The following is a 25,064-nucleotide window of genomic DNA, read 5'->3' on the forward strand; positions in this document are numbered from 1 at the left end:
ATAGTCATGAAATTACTGTACCTTTTTACACACATAGCTGCATTCATGCTACTGGGATGACTAATATGGCATGATTTCAGAGACAAATAAAGATATATTGCGGCTGTAACCAGAATACTCACATGAGATTCAACTTACTGCCACTTCTGAACTACTATCCCTTGAGCACAAAGAAAATTCTGAACACTATGACAAGTATAGAAAAATTGTCTTCACTACAAGTAGGATTTCAGCAAAATTGCAATATACTGTTTGCTGTTGTTTAGACCACATTACTCCCATTTCAGCCTTTAAAAATAATATCTGAAAAGATAGAAAATATCCAAAAAGAAGTACCTCTTTTTCAACCAAAAAGTGACTAGAAAATTCATTTTGTATATGTCCCTCTAATTCTTATAGCTAGTACTTTCTAAACAGGTATTCACGTGATGGCTCCTAACTCTCCTTTTTGGGACCTTGTGTCTAGGCCACACAGCTGTTATCTGAGAAGATGGGTCCCACAGAGAGATGGCATCAGTGCAGGGGAAATGGTGCCATCACATGTTCTCCCCCTGTAGCCAAAAGGGGTTCTTGGCATGCTGAGGACTCACACTGGGAACAGCTGGCACAGGACCACTCAAGCTGCAAGGATGGCCCTGACACAAACAGATGTTCCAGTCTGGGAATCTAATATATATAAAAATAAACTGAATTTGCTAAGTTTCTGAATAGTCACAGCTCTGAGGAGCACTGCCATACAAAAATGAGCTCTCATAAGATGCAAACTGTTTCTATGAAGAAAGATATTACTGCTGCTCTACAGAAGAAAAGGGCAAATAAATTTAGCATAATTAAAGTCCTAGGATTTTCTTTGCTCTAAGAGAACTGAAAAAACTATTGACTTCACTGGTGAAGTATTCCTGACCAGCCCAAATTATTTTAAATCAAGTTGTTTATTGGAAAACATTAACACACTACACTAAGAGAGGATGCTGAAATGTATTTATTCTTCCAATAAAGTCCTCAAAAGTTCACAGAGACTTGAGAGATAATAAACACACAACTTCACCAGCATTAACTTCATCCACCATTTACTAACAAATTTATTTATGCGCAATTCTTTTCTTGGGAGAGACCACTTAATTTCAGTTCACTGAGTTCAGAAGCACCTCAAGTGCCAGATGCTTTTTTAAATTAAGGTCTAGTGGTCAAATTCCAGACTCACTCCAAACACCTCACTTTGTTCTTACTGGAAATACCACAAAACCAGTTTCACCTTCTGTAATTTCAGTCTGTGCATTCAGGAAGAGCAATGTATGCATGTTCTGAACCTTAAAACAGAACTCCAGTTTTCTTAGTTTTGAACACTGGTTTGAGTCTCCATATTTTAACTCCTTTCTCTGCCAAAAATGATCACTTATGTACCTTATGATGGTCAAGTGACATGCTGTTATATGGAATTGAGCAAGAAAATAATTCCAACAGTTGGTTTAGATATTATTGCTATTATTGCATTATAGTAGGTTTTTACTCTGTGATTTTCCAAAGACTGTGATGAAAAACAGTCTGTATGTACACTCCTCCCTACACTGCACAGCGTTTGTCTGCTTTTCAAAAAAGAGTTTTCAGACTCAGGTAGAGAGATTAGTCATTCTCCCTTACAACCTATTTCTGCAGAACCATTTAGGCTCTAACTATTCTTTAGATTCAAAAATAGCCCTCTGTTTTGATCATTTGGGTGTCTACTCTCCATGACCATAAAACTTATTTGAAAGTGAAAAACTTCTTGGTTTTTCCTCTTCTACTCAGGACTGAAACTCCTGGAACGGTGCATAAGCACAAGAGGGAAAGGTTATCAGTTATATAGCCAAGGAAACAAATGCACTATATTAAATTGCAGAAATTTGTAATTTTAAGTGAAGAAACGCCTAGACTCTGCGAAAAGGTCAAATGGAGAAGAGAACACAGATATGGAATGAAGATTCTATCTGTGCCAAGAAACCTCATCTCATTCTACCTACAACATGACAATTTTTAATTTTACCGGCTGTAACTTCTCTATCACTCTCTCATCCTTTGACTTGTTTCTTAGAACTACTATAAAAGACACAAAACAAGCCCCCACTCTTGAAGCAGTGAAGCTAACTCCAGTAAAAATGGAGCATGCACATTAGGAATTGAGCCCTTGGATCAAAAGCTCCAGAGGGCAAGGACTGACATTTCTGCTGAGTGCCTTATACAAATACTTTTCTCTTTTTCTCTCTGAATTATCAAATGCTTTCCACCTACCTTATGCAATTTCTTTCTCTGTTCTTAATGATAATAGTTTGCATTATGTAGTACTTTTCATCCAAAAGAATCCCAAATGCTTTGCAGCCCACAGAGAAGGATTATCTCGCCCACCATCAGAACTCAGCTCAGTCTAAGCTCAATGGTGTCACTTTTACACTAGAGATCACATAGCAATCAAGGGGAAGTTTTTTTTAAAGCTTGTATTACTCATGATTAGTACCATGGACCAGTTACTTAATTCTTTTGGAAAGACCTCAGAATTGCAATAGACTCCTGTCTCCATAGCAGAAATGGGAGCCAGCATATGGATGAAAGAAAGATCAGTATGTGACTTGCATGGTAGAAATATGAACTGAGGCTAGGGCTGTTTACCAGTATGACTTCCCCAGCATAAAGTACTGACAAAAGTTGGTGCCTGATCTACGTACTTATGTCCCCTTCTCCACCAAAAACATCCTCCCCCTCTAAATGCCAAGTTACATTCTTCACAATTTCCCTTTCCCTGTCACTATTTATTGTACTGAGTTCATGCCTGAATGTACAGTTCAACATCTACTTATGAAACAGAAACTTGCCTTTCCTTTCAAAGACATTCTTTAATCAAGGTGACAGGTGGGGAAAATCAGTTATGTGACCAAAAAGAAAAAGAAGTAATGATTTGAGAACCTAACATACAAAAGAAATAATATAAGTGTCTGCTGAGATATTTTTCCTTAGTGCTGGCAGAAGCCAATATTGCTTCCAGTGAAAAACCAATGTTCCTGAATGGAAAAACTGAATTGAGAATACAGTTTGCTAAGAATGCATGCACAGGTTACTAAATGAGAGATTTTACGGGGATTATTGCCCATACATGTTTTCTTTGTTTTATATGGCTTGTTATTTCTTTAATTGATAATTGCCCTGGAATGGATTTTGGTAAACTGTCAGAGAAGCACTTGAAAGCTGTAGCAAATTCACTTGTTCTATTTCTTTTATTAAAAGCCTATGTATAGAGAAGTGAATACAAAATTTCCTCTTCTAGACACATCTGGTCTCAAACAAAGACTACAAGAAATATGAATGAGGTTATCACAACTACCAAAATGGTACTTCTACCAAAAATGGTAGTTCAAGACAGAGTAGCACAGTGGTTTAAGTCTGTGAAGTTCTTCCTGCTTCTCCTTCCCAATCTTCCCCAAGCAATCCAGCATGGTAATCCACAGCAGTGATTTAGCTCACAGCTCACTGTGGATCAGTTCTCAAGAAAATCATGAACTCAAGCTCAAAAAAATCATGATCAAAGTGCTGACTTCAGTATAAGACTAAACCTTGACTGTATTGATTTTTAGCATGTGGGCGAAAGAACCTTGCAAGTTTTAAGTTTTTAGAGCATCTGTACTTGGAATAGAGTATTTCTATTTGCAAAATGTGCCAAAAGATTCTGTTAATACTTTAAATGAAGTTTTAAAATGAACTAATAAAGCAAAAGTAGTTTTATTGAATCTGATTTTTCAGAAACTTCTGACTTTAAACATAACACTGGCAAGATAATACACTGATCTGTTTTCCAAACACATGAGCAACTCAGCTGCTTGGCCTCATATACTTGTATACCAATATGGCAACAGTGTACTTCGATGTGGGATGTAGAATGAAACAGCAGTGGATGTGTTCTCACATGATGCCATCTAATCTAGTCACAGAGACACAGATATGTATCACAGGATCTATAGCGCTTCCAATAGGTAATGGGCATTCTGTTGTGACTCAGAGGGAGTACAAATCTGAACTTTTCAGACACTTAACAGAAACAGTTAGGTGGTATATCAAGAGCTCAGCAAGGGTTTTTGATTGACTGTCCAGTGACTAGATCAGCTATAACGTAGACAAACAAATCCCCATCAAGCTTTCCTCAACAGCTGTGCACTTCATGTTGTCAGTTTGTAAAATCAACCATAACACAGGATAGAAGAAAACATCTTGTTTGTTTTACGAGCACTGGAACAGATGATTTAGGCTTGGTATTTGACTCACTTCTAGTCAAAGTTGGCAGGTTGGATAGGACACTGTTCCTTTCACAAGCCGGCTAAAGATGTCATTTAACCTCCACGTTCTATGGCCGGACCTGGAGACTATACCAGGTCTTAGCACCACCAACAGGGCATCACTTGTGCATCACTTCTCTGTGGATTCAAGTACTGCATCAAAAGATAGAGAACATGCACTCCTGCATTCCATATCTAAGCAGAACTTACTCATTCTCTCCAGCATAGCATGGTGTGTTCTGGTTTTTTGTCCCATTTACCTCTCCTTCCAATCCTTCCATTCTCCTATAATTTCCCACCCAGGAAGCTCAGATCAAATAAACCAAAAAGTCAAACTAAACTTTGGGTTGCAGGTTAAGATTTTCTGTTATGTCTCTTCCAATAGCTCACATCTACACAGGCTATTTAGCTTTTGCAAGCTACAGAGAACACTGCCTTCTGCGCAATATTCAGATGGCTGCTAGTTAGCACTAGTCTATCACCTTTCCAGCACAGATATAGTGGGATTTGACTGGATTATAAGCATCCTTTATAAGAACACCACCAGCAACATTAACATGGTGTTTGTGAAGAGCCTCAGTATTCCTGAACTAGTTAAGATATGATGGTAAATATACATAATACGCTGCAAGCAGTTTTGCACCCAAACCCAGAAATCAGAAACTTACTTCAATGCTGAAGTACCCTCTGTCCACGTAGTCCCCCAGGAAGAGGTACCGCGTGTTGGCAGGAGAACCTCCCACTTCAAACAGTTTCATCAAATCAAAGAATTGACCATGGATGTCTCCACAAACTAGAACAGAAGAGGAGCAATATTTAGAATCACCATGCAAAAATCATCTTAGGTACACACAATTCAAAGTCACTGTGTTGTAAGATGTGTTACAACAATTTTGTGCATCGTTCAGTGTTTAAACAGAAGTTAAGCACTGGCAGCTGCTCAGCAGAAGCTGTTTTCTATGATATACATCCATACATATGTGTGCAAAAGGCTACCAAGTAACCAAAGGAGACCCATCAGGTAAATCTGGTCTGTAATTATTTTTGTAGATATCTCTCCATTCCTGGTACTGCCACCAGAGCAGACAATACTGGCAACAGCAGTAAGACAAACCAAAGTAGCCCTGAAAAAAGAATATGTTCAAGAAAGGTTACTCTCTTAAAATTACTCCTCTAGTCTTCCTTGTCTTAAATCCAGAGGAACAGCAATAGGTTTTCCATAAAACTCAAGGCACACCTGTCCTGTGTATGCCTGGTTAAACTGACACATTTCTGACTTCTGCCATCCGAACGGAAAAACATCCTGCTTGCTTTCCCAAATCATGCCTTACACAAGAGGACACTGGTGTTTTACACTTTGACCTCTGCCCCTTTATTTAACCTCGCATAATTATGATTTGTTCACCTTCATGGCAGTAAGTCAATCTAAGAGGCTGTTTCCCTAGAAAGAGTAGCCCAAATAAACATGACAGACCAAGCACAAGTGACATGCAGCCAGGGCTAGGCTGGGATGCCTCTGTCTGTACCTTGGGGGCAAGAGTTTGTCTCTACTCTCTTGTGAAACTGCAAACTCCCAGGTGGGTGATTTCAAGCATCTGCAGGAAGGTAGGCAATGCTTTTGGAGAACCCCATGAATGCCTAAGAGTGAAGTGTCAAAACTTGCTTTGTTTCTTCTACTCAAAAGAGACCTTCCCCCACACACATCCCATTTGGGGTCAAGCCCAGAGTTTTTATGCAATGATCCTTAACCAAGGTGATGTTAAAAGCCCTGACTGGTACTGAGGTCAGTTTAAACTGGCACTTCAGTGACCCAAAAAGCAAACAAAAAAATCCGATTTTCATTCTCTGTGGGTGATTTTGAAGTAACTGAATAAAACCAAAGGTCCAAGATAGGCCTGCTGCAGTAGGTGACCTGTGGTAGAATTCAGATGCTCTCTTTCAGGTAAGGGCCTTGTTCCACTACAGATAAGCAAACCTTACATTTGTCAATATGCCATGGAGAAGCTGGAGTCCCAACTCCATATAGATACAAAAGGACTATAAAGGACAACAGCTGTGATACCAAATCTCAAACTCGCAGTGCAAAGTGTTCATACGCAATTGTCTTTCACCTCAGTCCAGTTTACATTACAGTTTTATACTTGTACCACTTCTCCCTGAATGTATACACTAGGCTCCATATAGTGTGATTCCATAAAAAAAAACTAAATACAAAAGCCAGAAAGAACCCCCATCCAAACCAAACCAACCATCAACCCTCTGGGTACAGAAAAAACTCACTGATATCTCAGTCACTGCTTTCATGAATATTTATGTGAAATTGGTGACAAAATTCATGATTTCTGGCTAGCTGGCCATTCTTCTGTGACAGTGACATGATATTTTCCCCATAAAATAGTATATTTTGTCTTATCACCACTGTGATACACTGTATAATTTTTTTACTAGTTGATTCCCCAGTGAGAGTTTTAGATGACAACTTTCTTGCTAAAAGCCATCAACAGTTAGAATTTCAACCTAAGAATAATATCTGCCATTAATTACGCAAAATAAATACTATTTAAATCCCCATGTGATATTACACCACCAGTGTTTCTGTAAAAAAAAAATTATACCCCAAAGGAAATTTTTTGTACCATCTTCATTTGAACACATTAATCTACCAAACCAATACACACTTATTGACTGTACTCCTCTGCATGGACACAGTGGGAAGATTATAAACACGTGTCACAATTTGATGGCCAGGCAATCTGCTCTCCTAACTTGCAGCAGAAAAGCTTTTAGTTACATAACTGTACAGTTCTACCAATTATCGCCCGCCCCCATTTGCTCCAACTGCAAAAAACTGAAGTTGAACAAGACTGAGATTTTCAAATGGATTTAACTTTTTTACTTTCACTTAAAGCACAAAGAAACTAGGCTTTTCTCTTTTTTTTTGGTATGCAGACGTGTGAGCAGTTAAATACACTGGGCCCATTACAGAGAAACAGAAATATTAGAAAGCTTTCTGCAAGGAGGTGCATGTCCCTGGATTTGTCATAAGTCAGAAAAGCAGAGTGCAAATCAGTGAACAGGACAGAAATTAAGAAAAAAAAAAAAGCAATAAAGCAAAGCTCTGCAATCCCACAAGTTGCAAAAGTTTGAATTGGTATAAAAAATAGGTACTAGATGGATATTCTTGGAACTTTGCACAAAGAAGTAGCCTACTTCTTTTATACCTAGCAATAGATGCCAAAATTTATCCAAGAAAAACAAAACAAAATACCCCCCCAAAGATGGAAAGCTGAAAAACCCAGCACTCAAAACTAACCGTGTCGTTTAAAGTAGTTCCAAAAGAGAAGCTTAAAATCAGCAGGTAAAAGCAGAGGGAGGAAGATGCTCAAAATAAAAAGTTAGCATTGAGGCTTAATTTATTATGGTCAAATCCCAGAGTTCCTACTGGAAAACTACAATGTTATATACAGTTAATCCAATTTGTATTTTGCCTAGAATAGGATGGAAGAGCTTACAGACTTTAAACATTACAGGTGTGCATGTATAGGCTTGAAATGTCCTTGCAATGTAAAACCCATATACTTATATTCTGATGAATAGCCTGATTTACAAATGAATTAAAGGGGTAATTTTGCATGCATACAGTACTATGCTCCATCTATCATTTGAAAAGAACTGCAACTACTTCTAAAGCTATAGTTCTGCCACCCTTCTTTTCCAACTCTAAATTGCTATTAATCTCAGATCTGGAAGATTTCCCAGGTAGTTGAATCAATGCTTTATCTTTCGTTAGGTGAGGGCAAAAGAGATCTAGCATTGTATTTCCATTCATAAAGGGAGAAACATCCACCAGTCAATAACTGCCACAGTCTTCCTGTCACGTTGCAGCTTCATATCCCTAAGAAAGAACGTGTAGCAGTGTCCCACCAAGAGCCCACAGGAGAGGTTCTATATCCACTCCACACTGCTAAGTCCACTACCTTCATCCTTCTTGTTACAGGAAAAAAAAAAAAATTAAAAGCACATTAGTTATTATATATTCAGGTTTACTCTCTTACAAGCATTAGCACTGAATCTCTTGCTCCTGTTAATTTTGCCAGACACAGCCTGTTGTGTTACACCTGTGCAGGACCTCATTTGGTACTGGAGCTCTTACTGTTAAAGAACACATGCAAAGAGGTATGAATAGTTTTTAATCAAATAATAACAAAAAAATCCCCAGCACAGTAAAGCAGGAAATTCAATTTTTAATGAAGATCTCCAGGATCTATGTGCTTATGGATTTAAACCATGAACACAGTGAACATAAAGCATGTTTTCTATGTGTGCTGAATTAACATTAAAAGCAGCTGTGTTCATATTTAAAATAAACAAAAAAGAAAAAAAAATCCAGAGGAGGAATTCCACATACTTTCCAATATCACTGATTTCCTGAAAGTGCTGTCAAGTCATGGCCTTCGCACACTCATACAAAGTAACCTGTAAAAAGCCATTTTTTCTCCCCTAAGAAGACAGAACTGCTTAATTTACCCAGTTCTTTTCAACCTCCTTTGTATTCTAAAATTGCCAGCTGGACAACAACAAAACTTTTTCTACTCACTTAACTATTTCCAAGGATCGGTTCAGGCATCAAATTCATTGCTTAAGAATTGTCTATCAGAGCCTGTCAACATCCTACCTAAACTCTTAGGGCAGCAAGCTCCAGAACTGCACAACACACTAGAAATGTTTCAAATTTAAAGAAATTTGTAAGCTATTTGAAACTAGTGTCCTGATCTCCAACAGATTAATTGTTGGTACAAACAGAAAGTTTGAGAAACACTAGTTATTTGTGGACTCTTTAGAAATTTATCTCTGTTGAGAAAGTTTTCAAGGAAGACATGAGCCCCTTCACAAGATTCAAGTTCACAAGACTGCCCTTGCAATTCCTGAGAATCATGCTTCTGAGCAGCTTTTTATACTTGTTATGATGGATACTTTGATCCACTACACAGCCCTAACCTATAGCAGCAGATTTTTTTCCAATTGAACTGTCTCTAAAATACCGTTTTATTATAAAAACAGAAATTGGACATAGAGAGACACAGGAGCAATGTTTTTGTCATCCTAATACAAATTAAAGTATATTTCTGATGGCTTCACTGGGAGGATTTTCCTTTGATTTATGTCAAAGGAACAAGCAATACTAAACAGGAACCACTGGTTTCAAGTCGTACTAGCAGTGAAGGAAATTCAAAGCTGAGCAGTTTGTTTGCCAGTTCATAGATGACAAAGTGGTATAACAGTGATTTAGAGTGCAATGTCTATTGGCACAAATAAGTCTGTGAATGCTCTTCACATACCTTCCTTCAGATAACTAAATATTCTTCACTATGTACAAACTCAGTCCAAAGATCACTCTGTATGGTTTCCCATTACAAATGGGCATTAAGACCAAAATTTATATTCACATTGCATTAAATGCTGTCAATTCAAAAATTTTCTATCTGCAACAGTTTGGATATGTTGCACTTATTTTCTCATTTATCAGGTACATAACTGGTGTAGCATTATAGGCCAACAGTAAAATACAATTACAGTAATTTCATGACCATAAGGCGCACCGGACTATAAGGCGCACCCCCCGGGAGCCGGTACATTTTGCAACTTTGTAGAACAGATAAGGCGCACTGGACTATAAGGGGCACCTTTTTTTTTGAGGCGAGGCTCCGCCCCCAGCTCCCCCTGCGTGCTTGTTGGCTGAGGCCCTGCCTCAACCCAGCAGCCATTGGCTCCCGGGCCTGCCTGTACCCGGCAGGGCCGGGCTATGCCCACCGCCACTCTGTGCAGCATCCCCAGGGCCCCGCTGTTCCGGGAGTTCCCTGGCGCTCCGGGTGACCCAATGCCGGCAGGCTTGCCCCGTGCCGCCGCTGCCCCGATTCCAGCTGCTTGCCCCCTCCCCGCGCGGCAGCCGCTGTGATTCCGGCAGCTTTCGCCCCCCCGCACGGCGGCCGCTCCGATTCCGGTGGTTTTCCCCCTTCCCGCCCCCCCGCGCGGTAGCCGCTGTGATTCTGGCGGCTTTCGCCCCCCCCCCCCCCGCACAGGGGCCGTCCCGATGTCGGCGGGGAGGCCCTGATGCCGGCGGGGACGCCCCGATGCCGGTGGGCCCGCTCTGCGCGCGGGACGTCCCGATGCCGGCGGGCTCGCACTTCCGGGGTGGCAAATGTCGCAACTTTGTACATCAGATAAGGCGCACCGGACTATAAGGCGCACTTCCGGTTTTGGGGGGAAATTTTAGTCAAAAGGATGCGCCTTATAATCGTGAAATTACTGTACTGTTTCAAGTGAATTTTTCATTTCATGTATCATAAGATTCTATTCCCATCTTCTAACTATTAGGTATTAAGAGCAAATATGTAACACTCTAGCATCAGCTCCAGAAGCAACATTTGCAAACTCATACATGTATGAAAATTAACAACAAGCAAGCAAAGATACCTTTTAAACCACCGTGTAGTGAATAATATCCACCACCTGACACTTTCTTTACATGCACTGAGCCAGGGATGTTTTTGCACTGAGTTCCAAGATACTGTGCTTGAGCAAAGCAGCACACAATACTAAAAACCTAAGGAAGGAAAACACCCTATCGAGTTACACTGCACAATGCAGACTGCAAATCCCAGAGGAGGTTGCTTTGTACAGTGTTTTGGAAGCAATTAGCTGCTTACCATTCCATTAGTGAGCACATGCCTCCAAGAGCTTACTGCTTTTCAAAGACACCTGGTACTTACAAAGCCTTACTGACAAAGAAACGACTGCATGTGTCTGAGCAGACTTGTGGCCAGTCATTTGTACAGATACACAAAATAAGATGGCAAAGAGGCTGCATGTCTAATGAGAAGTATGTCCTAAAAATTTCTCCAGGCAAATAGTTTGAAGGAATGAGAAATTACGAAAGGCTAAGTGAAGAAGCCAAGTGGGAAAGAATACTTACAGTGGACACACAAAGAAAAAGGAAAATCAACTAGACCAACTGTTGTAGCTGAGTCATCAAAGACTAGGCTTCCTCAGAAAACTCATGAATATGAGGGAAAACAACTACAAGATCATGAAATTTTATATACGTGAAATTCTCACATGCTTCGAGAACAACTACTGCATTGCTTTTGAAGTGTTTAACTATTAACCAGTAGGCTCTGATTTTCCCCAGAATCCAATAAAAAAGCCATTTGTGACATATAAGAGTCACATGTCTTTGGTTACACCATCTTACAGTTTGAATGAGGTTTGTGTGCAAGTGTGTATATGAGGAAAATTATATATTGCCATAGCAATACGAAATGTTCAGAACACCACAGTTTTGTTCCATACATTTTTATCTTTTCAATCACTAAAGAAAGAGCAATTTTCTTCCTTATTTTCTGGAGAACAATAAGGAAGAGGTACAAGACAAAGGAAGAAACTTCAGAAATTTTTATTTGCATCTGCTCACTAAAGGGCAGCCCCAGACACAGTTTATGATTAAGTTATATACACTGTTCCATTGCCATGCAGTTCTGTTCCTGTTTGTGAGCTGTTTGAAGAACTTGCAGACTTCATTACTTACTGAAATTAAGGTCAGAATCATGTAGACAGCTCATTAAGTACAGTAGTTTCACGAATACAAGCCGCACGGATTATAAGCCGCACCCCCGGTGCCTCGACAATGTTGCTGTCTTTGTCAATAGATAAGCCGCACCCCGAATATTAGCCGCACTTTCGTTCGTCGCGAGAATCCGTGCGCAGCTTTCACAAATTGGCCAATTAGTAACAGGATCACGGCATAGCGGGGTTTACTGGCTCGGGGCGGGGCCAGGCAGGCTCGGCCCGCTCATGGTTGCTGACGGGGCCGGCCGGGTGGTGCTGCAGCCGCCGCCGGGCTCACTGGCCCCCCTCTCCCGTCAGCACCGCCCCGCCGCTGCGTTTACGTACTCGCCCTGCCGGCGGGCCAGGCACTGCCGCCGCTGGCAGGCATGCCGGCCACGTCGCCGTTGCGTTAACGTAGTCGCCCTGCCGGCGGGCCAGGCACTGCCGCCGTTGGCAGGCATGCCGGCCGCGTCACCGCTGCGTTCACGTAGTCGCCCTGCCGGCGGGCCAGCCGCTGCCGCCGCTGGCAGGCATGCCGGCCGCGTCGCCGCTGCGTTAACGTAGTCGCCCTGCCGGCGGGCCAGGCACTGCCGCCGCTGGCAGGCATGCCAGCCGCCCCCTCCCATCTGCACTGCCGCCGCGTTTCCTCGCCCTGGCCGGCACTGCAGGCCCCCGCACCGCCGGGCTCCCCCACGCTGCTGGCCCCGATTCTGCTGGGCTTCCCCCGCTGCCAGGCAGCCCCACCTGCCGGCCTTCCTGCTTCTGCCATGCTCCCCTGCACTTCTAGCCCCAGTTCTCCCAGGCTCCCCCGCCCTGCTGGCCCGGGCTCTGCCGCCCCCCCTGCCCCGCCCTGCTGGCTCAGGCTCAGCCACCCGCCCCCACACTGCTGGCCCCGCCTCTGCCAGGTTTTCCCACCTCAGCCGGGGCCGGCCGGGCTCCAGCTTGGCTTGGGGCTGCCGTGGGCTCTCACTTCCGTGTTGGCAGCTTTTAGAATTTTGTTAATGTATTAGCCGCCCCGGAATATTGGCCGCACTTCCGGGTTTCCACCAAAATTTTGGTCAAATTGGTGCGGCTTGTATTCGTGAAATTACTGTAACTTCTCCTAAGAAAACAAATACAAGACTCAACATAATGAGCTTTAATATAAATGTTTTGTTATACTATGTCTATTGAACAACACAGCTCTATTTCCAAAACAAGCATGGTCTCATTCATATTCATATCTGGTTATCTAACATGATTATAATAGGCTTTCATCTATCTTTTCCCTTCAATCACTGCATGCAAATTGATACGACCAGAGTGAACTGGCATTAACAAAAAACTGCAGTTATGTATTTTCATAAAGAGGCCTGGTTAACCAAAGATAAATCCAGAAACCCCTGACCATACAGGTACAGTAAAGGAAACCATAAATGAAGCATCAAGGCCACCTTTGCCAATGTTATTTGACTGAAAACTTTCCTTCTTTGCATACAGGAAAAAAAAAGGCAAAGAGCATCTTGGGAAAATCTGTTTTCTGTGCAACACATGAGGACACTATACTCTGCTCTGCTCTGCCAACATTTGCAACACTAGTGTCTGTAAAGATCACCCACGCTCACTCCTCCTAATAGGAGTTAGTTTTCTCCCACCCTCCCCTGAAGGCTAGAATAAATTAATGACACTTGATTTGAAGAGGCAGAGTGATAAAGAGTAGAGAAGGGAAAACATCACATCAGAGAAGACCTTCAGGACAACAGTCATTAATATTCTTTGGTGAAGGAGGAAGTAAAAAAAAACCCCAAACCCTAACCCATGTGGCAGAAGCCCTTCAAAATTTTAAGCCTAGAAAAATATCTTCAGCACAAAGATCTTAAAAATAGCTCGACAACATTAATTTTCATGACACAATATTATTTGTGGTGTCTTAAAACAAAATAAAAACCAGGTACATAAGCTTAGCCAGCAGAGGAGTGCCTTTGTGTATACAGGAAATACCAGAAACAAGTCTCAGGAAACAGGCTCTACCACGTGCTGTAAAACCTACACTGACAGAGAAAAATCCCTTCTCTCCATGTCTCTACCCCAGCTGAATTTTTCAGAGTAAGTTGGTATTACAGCAGTGAGGTGCCAAATGAAAATTTTCAATTCCAGATCAAAGCCACATAATGAAATGGTAGTAGAAAGGGGATGGTGATCTAGCGAATATTTTATAGAACTTTTTTTCCAAGATCAACAGAGATAGGTGCTTTCATCACATATACCAAAAGGTGCTGAATTAGGTCACAGAGGGAGAAACAAAATGTGACAGGACTAAATCAGCACTCATTCCCATATCCATGACAGAAACAACCAGCTCTTCCTCTGCCACCTTCCCAAGGTCAGCACTGACCCTGAACATCCTCCTTAGTAAATGTGAAAGCAAGTATACAGTCATTATCTCCTATTAATGCATCCTTAGCATCAGGGAGCAATGCATATTCCACAAATAACCCCATCAGAAGGACTACCTGTGAGGAAAGTGCTTCATAGGCGTTTGGGTCAGGATTTCCACCTCATTTCTTGAGATCAAGGTTATTTATAGCAATAGGAAAATTCTCTTATCCTCAGTTTTACAGATGTGAAAAACAAAGGCCCAAGGAATTTTAACATTTTATAAGGTCACAGGTTCAATCAGCAGGAAGGCAGGGATAGCCTGAGAGGGAGCAATGAATCCTTATACTGCTGCATCCAATTCAATACACCAGAAGCAGACAGCCCTTTCAAGGAGGAAGGAAGAAGCAGGCACAGTTTGGCTATAAACACAATACTCCAAATGAAATTTAGGAAGGTGAAACAAGGTAAAACAAGAAAAGTACTTTTGAAGAGGAGAAGCTCAAATAACAATAATTTTTTTTCTGATAATTTAATTCAACTCCTAGGAACAGGTTTCTCTACATTCAGTATTTCTCTAGCAGCACTAACCCTAATCCTAATCCTAGTCAAATTAAAACACAGGCACTAGTATTACATGGATACAGTGATACCTATATAAAATCCAAATAAAATCTCAGTTATTTACAGGGGCTTCATGGACAGTATCCATGATGGATAGTATACTTTGTTCTTCTTACTACAGAATTTCAGAGCAGTATTACCATCACAGACTGCAATCCATTCACCTTCCAAGCACCCAACAATGTACAAGATTTTACAGGTAACAGTATTAGCATGTCAAGGTTCACTATATGAATGCCTAGTATCTAAAAACCCAACCACAAAACCTTCATGTCAGCTGGTAATACATTTTTACCGAGAGATAACATTTGCTGTTACAGTTTCCTCATTCTGTGCTATCACAGCCCTATTTTACGTTTCATCCTAGCTCCACTAAGTGTTTTATTAAGAATAAGAAGCAACACTATAACAAAGCTCATACGCTATTCCTTCAGAACTGCTAGCCCCAGTTCTCCCAGGCTCCCCCGCCCTGCTGGCCCGGGCTCTGCCGCCCCCCCTGCCCCGCCCTGCTGGCTCAGGCTCTGCCGCCCGCCCCCCACACTGCTGGCCCCGCCTCTGCCAGGCTTTCCCACCTCTGCCGGGGCCGGCCGGGCTCCAGCTTGGCTTGGGGCTGCCGCGGGCTCTCACTTCCGTGTTGGCAGCTTTTAGAATATTGTTCATGTATTAGCCGCCCTCGAATATTAGCAGCACTTCCGTGTTTCCACCAAACTTTTGGTCAAATTGGTGCGGCTTGTATTCGTGAAATTACTGTATATGAATTCAGTATCTCCACATTCTACACTTTGCACTTGCAGGATAAAGGACTGCTGCTTGAATCAACCCCAGTCAAACAGATAATACAATTATGTGCAACACAATCCCATCAGAGCACAAAGCAAAATAATGCTTGAATGGGGCAGTAAGAGATGACCATTTCCCTGTTCCCATTCCATGCAAGTTGGGTATTGGTGATTCTTTTTTTTTTAACACAACACTATGCTCATGCAGAGATTGAAGAAGTTAAACCCTTATTTCAGAAGAACTTTCCTCTTTAACTCTCTTGTTCTGTAGAATGACTCACTTTTCAGAAAGAACACTGTCTGCTTTTGACTAAGATTCAATGTTCTTTCCAACTATATACTACAATACTAACTCCCAAACCAGACATAGATTAGTTTACTTTTGTCCGGAAAAAAATCATTTTCATGATATTAAAAAAATTGCATTTATCTTCCTCATCTGTCTTCAACATGCAGTTCCTGTAGCTTTAAATTCAGCTCACAATGGTAACAAGGACCATGACAGTATTCCTGGTGAAAAATGATTAGACAAAAGCCATCAGCTGGAAATGCTCACAGTAACAGAGTATATTTTTTACTTGAAATTCTTCATCTAGCATGTTATTAATTCATGTGGTGTTTGTGGCTCCTCTTAACCACTAAATTTCAGAGAAAAATGCCACTTTTCACTACCTTGTTCCATCCCATAAGGGCTGGCGACATGCTGACCTCTGCAGTATGTTCTTCTGTTCATCAAAACAGTCAAACAAAAACCCAAGGAAGTGCTCTAAACCACAGACCCTTATCAAGGCAACTCCAGGAGTCTCTCTGACCAGGGTCCTTCATTAGAACAATGAAATCATCAACCAAAATGGTGAAATATCATGGGACCTGAACATTCACTAAAATAAAAGTCACTATTACCAAAAAAAATCCCCTCAAAACCCAAATGCCAAATGAAGAGAATCAACTTTCCCACACAGTCAAGGCAAATGCAGTAAACCCAGCAGTGTCACTAATTCTCTTGCTGTCATTGGTGAGGAAAACAGCCAACACACAAGATGCCATTGTGTTTTTAAGCAATCATGTGTGCATGTACCCTGGATTTAATAAGGCTGTATGGATCCATGGATACTTACAGATGCTTAAATTTTACACTGTTGCATACTCCCATCCACATATTGTCCGACAAAGTTTGGACTCCAGCACCTTGAAAGAAATTGTTACTCCAATTCAACACACCTTCACTACGAGGAGTGGGTCCACTTGGATTTCCTGTCCATTTATTTCTTTATTAATGTCTAATTCCCTTTGTTTTCTATAATGAGTAGCTTAACTAACTCTTTTTTTTCAAGAGAAGAACAGTGAATCTGCTAACTTCTACACTGACAGCATTTATATATTTTTTTTGCATATTTCTAGCAATTCTCTTCCTTGCATGCAAACAGGCAAGAGGCTTTATTCCCAAGAACATGCTGCCTTGATTTAAGGGGACCAAATCCTTTGCCCTCATTATATACTCCTTTATGAAGCACTGATTGCTGCTGCTGCTTCTCCCTTGTAATGGGTTAGTACAACTGATCGGTCAAATTTGGCTCTGAACAGTCCAGCAATTTTAGTGAAACAGTTCTTTGGTGGATTTGATACTGTCAAGTGAAAAATGTGTACTAAGAAAAATATATGCCATTTGCACTTCATGGACTTTCCAGGCTGCTTGCTTCTCTTTTGGACTGCAATAACCTGGTTACTTGAAGTGACCTAAAGGTAGAAACCTTTCAGGTAAATAAAAATAATAAAATTCTTATGTATTCATATGTTTGTTAGAGCTTGCCTGTGCTTCACTGAAATGGTAGGAATTGCTTGGCAGTCTCTTTTTTAGCCTCTTGTATCTGGCTAGATAATAATAACAAAAAAAACCTCTTGGACCATAAACCTGTATTTATTGCATCCAAAAGTTTTCATGTACTCCAGAAGTTTTACAATCTACATATTCAATGAAAAATTCATACAATATTATTGTGTATCTATATTTCAAATGGAAATAGTTACTACCGAACTTGGTAAAGAAAATTCCACAAAGACATTTAACAGTCCGTCTGCTATAAATAGACTGCTAGAAAGCTGAAAAGCATGTGACCAAAAGGGGAAAAAAAAACCAAACAGCAAAATCAACAGAAGTTTCTTATAAAAAAAGGAAGACATATCATTGTGACAAAAAAAAAAATATGAATCAGTGCAGACAGGACCTTATCTTCAGAAAGCATACAAGTAAGGCAATCAGGTTTTAGAAGATCATCACCCACAAGAGAATATAATTCTGTGTGTGTCTTTTTCTTTTTGGTGACCAAGCAAAGCAGAGATATCTGCATCACAGGAAGCAGAGCTGATGAATGTGCTATGAAACAACACAAGTAGAAAATAACACGTTTTCAACTATTTTTCTCATATATCATGCTGTCTCAGAAAACAGACAATTCCAAAATGAAAAAAAAAAATTAAAACACCTCAACAATTAATTCTCTTACCTCAAAAGAATGCACATACAGCTAGGAAATACCTGAGGTTTTCCACCAAAGAACAGACATCTATACCATTAGTTCTTTGTTTAAGAATTATGAAAGCCTCAAAAAAATATTTCAAGAATTAAATACATTTTAAAAGTCATCTTTGTTAATTTTGAATACTTTTTCAGCTCTGATTAAAGGCTTACTGAAACTGGACCACACAGAAAGGAGCTAAAACTCTGGAAATGTTTTGACAATTTCTCTTAGAGGATTGAGGATTAGAAACTTGCCATGGACAACATTACTTCCATCAACAGTGGACAAGAGTCATCTCTTCCATCGAGGACTGAGCAAGTACACAGCTGCAAGGGATCCCAGGATCTGGGCAGGGTCTAGAAGATCCTCCTCCAATTCTGGAAGTGTCTGAGCTGTCCCTTCCTAGCGGAGGAAGGAACATTTCCAGTCCTAAGCTTCAGCAGGAAAGGACTCAGGACTGTATTTGAGTCTCTCTCATTGATCTACTCTTAGAAACAAACAGCAGCAATAAGGGAACCGAAAGAACAAAGCCACATCAGGCTTCTGCAGCCTAGCAGGGCTTCTGCACCAGGCACAAATCTTGCAAGTCCAGAAAGCAGTTTTCTCCATTTTTCCCTTTTAAAATTGTTACAACAAAGCTCTACTACAGGTATTCACATCTCAGCTAAAAAAGATCCCAAACCAACAAAACACACAAATAAAAAAACCCAACAACAAAGCCACAAAAAATCTATTTAATGCTATTTAAATTGCACATTTCTTGCAAGCAATCATCAGTAGCATGGATAACAATAAGGATCAGACGTGATTTGCATTGAAGCAATGATTCTTAATATTTTCTGTACTCGCTGTCACATAGATCTTGTTTACAGACTAGAGTACCAGAAAGAAATCACCACCAGAAATGCTTGCAAAAGAGACCAAAATACCCAAATAAATACTTACTGCTTGTTTTGTTTGTGGCTTTAGCACTCAAAGTTCACAAGTATCACTGTCCTTCTTACTTTGCTTTAATTATACCATCCTTTTGGGGACTGAAGATGATGTTCTGAAATGCCAAAAGAGTCTCACACCCTTGGAAAGGCATTACAAGATACCGTCATTAAGAACTGGACTAACCCTGTCATCTTTCTATAGATCATTCATAATAATGATTTGTGGGATTATTTCTCACCTGACTAGCCAAAATAGTCTTCTATATTGAGGTTCCATCTCTGTAACAGAGGTTTTTATCTGCCACCTACAAGAAGAGTATTCTGTGAAGTTCCTTTTTAAGTAAAAGGGTAAAGAACCATAATTTAAGATAATTTTTCAGTGGACAGCAGCTCTGCTGTGGTTTTCAAGGCAGCTCCTGAACATGGACACTCTAATTATCTAAGCTCATTAACTAGAAAGATATAAATCATCATTACAGCAGGAAACACAGTGCAACATTTAAAACTCAATTAGCGACAATGCAAGCAAGTGGTAGGCTGCAAAACCTGGCTTTTCTGCGAAATCAAAAATTTAGTAGAAGAATCAGCACCTGTCTCTTCCTACTTTATAGTTGGGCAACCAGAGATATTTCTCTGCTGTAAATGACAACAGTAAAAAAGTTTATTTGGTAACTTAAAGGCAATTTCTATTCCTTGTACTTTCACTTTATTTTTTATAATTCTTATCTACAGTACTCTAATACTCATTATTGGCTGATGCAGTTTTTGAGCTGCTAACCAACATGAAGTCATTCAAAACAGAAAGCATTTAATATTAATAGTGTATTTTGGTTTTAAAATACACTAATTCACTAAACTTCTAGAAACTGAAAATTCCCATTTTGCAGTTGCTGCTGGATACATTCCTCAAACCAGAGAAGTGGAGTGTGAAGAGAAGAGGAAAGCACAAGGTGTAACAGGAACAATTTCCAAGCTGCAAGAGATCACTTTACTGTTTCTTCAAACTCCCTTCCCAAAGAGATCATTCTACAAAAAAGAATTATACAGTAATTTCACGACTATAAGGCGCACCCTTTTGACTAAAATTTTCCCTGGAACCCGGAAGTGCGCCTTATAGTCCGGTGCGCCTTATCTGATGGACAAAGTTCAAAAAAATTGCCTACCCGGAAGTGCGAGCTGCGAGCCACGGGGGGAGCCGGCAGGGCCATGGCTGCCAGGTGGAGGTGGGGCGGAGCAGGGGCAGGCACGCCCCGCCCCTGTGCAGGCGGAGCCGCCCCTCCAGAGGCACGCCCGGGCCCCGTGCAGGCGGAGCCGCCCCTCCAGAGGCACGCCCCAGCCCCGTGCAGGCGGAGCCGTCCCTCCAGAGGCACACCCCGGCCCCGTGCAGGCGGGACTGCCCCTCTAGAAGCACCCCCCGGCCCCGTGCAGGCGGAGCCGCCCCCCCACAGGCACCCCCCAGCCCCGTGGAGGTGGAGCCACCCCTACACAGGCACCCCCTGGCCCCGTGGAGGCGGCATGGCCCCCACAGAGGCACGCCCGGGCCTCATGGAGGCGGAGACGCCCCTCCACAGGCACCCCCCGGCCCCATGGAGGCGGAGCCGCCCCTCCACAGGCACCCACCGGCCCCGTGGAGGCGGAGCCGTCCCTCCACAGGCACCCACCGGCCCCGTGGAGGTGGAGCCGTCCCTCCAGAGGCACCCACCGGCCCCGTGGAGGCGGAGCCGCTCCTACACAGGCATGCCCCGGCCCCGTGGAGGCGGAGCCGCCCCTCCAGAGGCACCCCCCGGCCCCGTGCAGGCGGAGCCGCCCCTACACAGGCACGCCCCGGCCCCGTGCAGGCGGAGCCGCCCCTACAGAGGCACGCCCCGGCCCCGTGCAGGCGGAGCCGTCCCTCTAGAGGCACCCCCCAGCCCCGTGCAAGCGGGACGGCCCGTCCAGAGGCACCCCCCGGGCCCCGTGCAGGCGGGGCCGCCCCTCCAGAGGCACGCCCGGGCCCCGTGCAGTCGAAGCCGCGCGTCCAGAGGCACCCCCTGGCCCTGCGGAGGCGGCACGGCCCCTACAGAGGCACGCCCGGGCCTCGTGGAGGCAGAGCCGCCCCTCCACAGGCACCCTCCAGCCCCGTGGAGGCGGACCTGCCCCTCCACAGGCACCCACCAGCCCCGTGGAGGCGGAGCCGCCCCTCCACAGGCACCCACCGGCCCCGTGCAGGCAGCACGGAGGGGCGGCGGCCATAGCCCGGCCCCGGAGAGGCAGCACGGAGGCGTGGCGGCCATGCCCCGGCCCCGCCGGATGCAGGCGGGCCTGGGGCCCCGCGGCACCGCCCCTGCCAGGTACAGGCGGGCCCGGGGGCCAATGACTGCCGGGTTGAGGCGGGGCCTCGGCCAGCAACCGCGTGGAGGGAGCTGGGGGCGGAGCCTCGCTGCAAAAAAAAAAGTGCGCCCTATAGTCCGGTGCGCCTTATCTGATCTACAAAGTTGCGAATTTTGCCAACTCCCGGCGGGTGCGCCTTATAGTCCGGTGCGCCTTATGGTCGTGAAATTACTGTAATTTTCTGCATTCAGGAGGAAACAAAAAAGGCTGTATTTTTCTTCAAAGACCATGTGTACCCTGAGCAAAATACAAATTAAACAACACAAGTAAAAACGTTTGTTTCTGCTACCTAGTTAGGTAACCATCAGAGGATAAAAAGGGTGCCTAAATACAGAGGGAAAATATTATTTAATCATGGTTTAGCTGTCTTTTGTTGGCCTGACTGTTTAGAATGGAGATAGTGAGAGGTTCAGTGTGACAAACAAAGGCTTCGCAAGAAATTACATAAAGAGCAACACTAAGGAAAAAAATATAATCATGCAAATATATCTATAAACTTCTGAAATAAAGTACAAGCACAGTGTTAAAATTGTTCTGAATATTTCCTTCACAACAGTGACTTCCTACTTTAGCTTTGCTTCTTCCCCCTGTACTTAGTTTCATCCTATTTTTCAATATGCCAGGACAAAGACAGCAGAGCTACAGCAGGAGAGAAGGAAGGGAGCCCAGTTTTCTAGGCCCCTGCTTGCCCTGATACTGGGAGTGCATCAAAATCTGTGACACACAGAACTGATTCCCAGTCTCAATGCCAGAACACACTCATACTTGACTGAAAGGCCAAGAATAAATGCAGTACAGATGCAAAAAAAGTAATTCCTGAATAGAGTTTTGAGACAACAGCTGTCATCTAATAATCTACCACTGTGTTTTATTTTTTAAAGTATGTAAGTCAGAAAAAATCTGCCATTCTGAAAGGAATGAGTCAACAAAACCAGTGTATATTCAAAGTCAGAATCAAGTTTCATGCTTAGTTCAAGGCAATTTTTACAGCAAATGGGTCCTCTGTAATCGTCAGTCTAATGCTACCCATGTATGTGAGTCATATACAGATTTTGCATCCCAGGCAAAAATTCTCCCTCATTGCTTCTATATTATTAGACAGATACTTATTTCAACAGAAAACAAAACAAAAAGATAAGTATGTTGCTGTTTTCAGTGAAAACCATCAGGAAAAAAAAAAAGATTAAAAATAGCATGAGGCTGCAAAACAGCATTGAAGTTTAACACTCTCTCCAAGCCTTTAAACTCTGCTAAGTCCTGTAATTTTTATACTTTATCAAGAAAAGCTGCACCAGCTCAGACTCTGATTTGGTATGAATCAAGCATCTGTGTAAGATTCATCATCAAGGCCTCCTCATCATGAAAGCAGCATCCCCTCTTGCCCTGGACTTATCCTGCAGCATGGCAGGTGACATGTTCATGGCACTGCAACGACTGGTGTGGAGCCATGTCATCCTGCCTTGTGCTGCTGGGCTGAGCAAGGACCAGAATAGATGATCACTAGACTCAGGAACTGTGCAAAACATCTGATGGCCTACAGCAGGTGAAATTATTCCTTTCCACAACTATCTACATCTCCTTTTTTCTTGTTTAAAAACATAAAAATACCTCTTCAACAACACTTTGTGCTATTAGTTAACCAGTGCATACTACTCACAATGTAAAATGGCTGTCAAACATTAGGTGGCTACTCTGCAATAAAGTAAGACAGTATCTGCTGGCTGCACTTCAAATTCATTTTTAAGGATTGGGAAGGGCAGTGTCTACATAATGCAGGGGTAGGTCCTCTGCTACACTGAGGAGCCCCATTTACACTGGCCACTGAATTGAGCAGGTGTACAGCCTACAATACAATACACTCAGCCCTCACTTCAGAAACTCATGCAAATTCTTTTTCCTCTCAATTCAGCTTTATTTGATTTTTCCATTCAAACCTAATTCTACTTCTCTGCACCTCCGGGGAAAGCAGTTCCTGCTGTATTAGGTTTAGAGAGGGCATGTCTGATGTTAATACTGCATGGGAATGCATCAGATAGACACATTATTAGAAAAGGATTTACAGCATTCCCAGTTGAAAATAAACCATGTAAACCAGAAATTACTAACTCTAAACAAAACCTGTTTGCAAGATGCCTTGGCATGAACAAGAATTAAGGAAAACATCTTGAGTACTACCTATTTTTACAACTAATTACCAACAAGTGTCATTAGATAATTCTCCTTCACCTCAGCTGTTCATCTCAAGGGTTTACCTTTGGGAAGATGACAGCAAAAGACAAAAATCCACTTACTCCAAGCCTAGAGTCAACATTTTCTTAGAAAGCTGAAGTCCACAGCTCAAAATACAATCTACTGTGTAGCACAATAACTTTAGAACAGCATTATTATTTAACTTAGACTAGCAAAATTACAGTGGGTATGACTAAAACCCCCAGAAGGACCTGAGATACTGGAAGAAACATCATCTTAAAGATTTGAAATAAAGGAAATGAAAGACCCATATGGTAACACTTTACTTTCACGAAGATTTAACATCATCAGTCGCATAATCCACGCAGGATTAAGTTCTAACCAAATAAGCTGTCACAAACTGAAGACAGACCAAAAGACTGTACAATTAAACGGAGAGTTCACAGGAAGTAACATGCTCTTCCTGCTCCAATCTCCTTTGTCCTGCCAGTGCCTCTCAGATGCCATATTAGAGATTAAGAGTAGCTGGCCAGCAGGGAATCTCCCCAAAAAACAAGGTAAATTGGCACACCTGAAGCCCCAAACTCTGCAATCAAACCAGTGCAGGTGTTCATGATAATGTGTTTGGCCAATGACTCCTGGGTTCCCTGCAGCAGATCATTGCAACTGCAGGAAGGAAGAAAAAGGTTTCCAGAGGGGAGCTCTCATTCACAGGTGAGAAGTGCACACTGAGGGAGGCACCCATCTTGAGTGGGTGGTGGTGGTGGTATTTTGGTTTTGCTTACCCACATGCTCACTATTGGAGAGCACACACAAGTTTAAGCAAACGGTCCAGAGCAAATTGCCAGCAAACTGACAAGCCTCAAACAAGCCTATAAGGAATGACTGGGGAGGAATCATTCCCCCAGTCTTATGAAATACCATCCCAGTAACACCAGCTCTGTGGAAATCTGGACAGTGTTACTGAATGGTTGCTCTATGCAGTTCATGTTGCTCTCCCACAAAAAAAAATCTCTGCACACTCTAAGATGGAGAAGAATCCCATTAGCATTTCTATCAAAAAGGCTTTGAAACCAAATCCTGGAGTTAACAAGCATGAAACATCAACCACAAAACACCTCTAAAAAGCTTTTGGTTTCCCAGGAGGGTTTTGGCTTTTTTTTTTCCTTGCTACTTTCCTTAACAGCAAATCAAATAATAATAACAAATGCTTCTGATAATTAAATGTCTCCACATGTTACTGGAGGCGTTCATTTCATTGCACTTACCTAGAAGTACAATAAGCGTATGGTATGCTGCAGCAGAGTTTATTCTTCTAGAGTACACCTCATGTACTTCCTCAGGAAAGAAAATTATTAACTCACCAGATGCAACAGATACTGATATTTC

The 25,064-nt window shown here is 42.4% G+C and overlaps 1 protein-coding gene across 2 annotated transcripts in view; it reads right to left on the minus strand.

The window, feature by feature from the left end:
- The window catches only part of PPP3CA (protein phosphatase 3 catalytic subunit alpha), a 186,194-nt gene that overhangs the window by 47,177 nt on the left and 113,953 nt on the right, over window positions 1-25,064 (minus strand). For both annotated transcript variants that reach the window (XM_033059998.1, XM_033059997.1), the window contains exon 3: window positions 4,967-5,091. In XM_033059998.1, the coding sequence (XP_032915889.1) occupies window positions 4,967-5,091 (125 nt within the window). The remainder of the gene's footprint in view (window positions 1-4,966; window positions 5,092-25,064) is intronic.

This window comes from Catharus ustulatus, chromosome 5 (genome assembly GCF_009819885.2).
Source record: "Catharus ustulatus isolate bCatUst1 chromosome 5, bCatUst1.pri.v2, whole genome shotgun sequence".
Taxonomy (NCBI): Eukaryota; Metazoa; Chordata; class Aves; order Passeriformes; family Turdidae; genus Catharus; species Catharus ustulatus.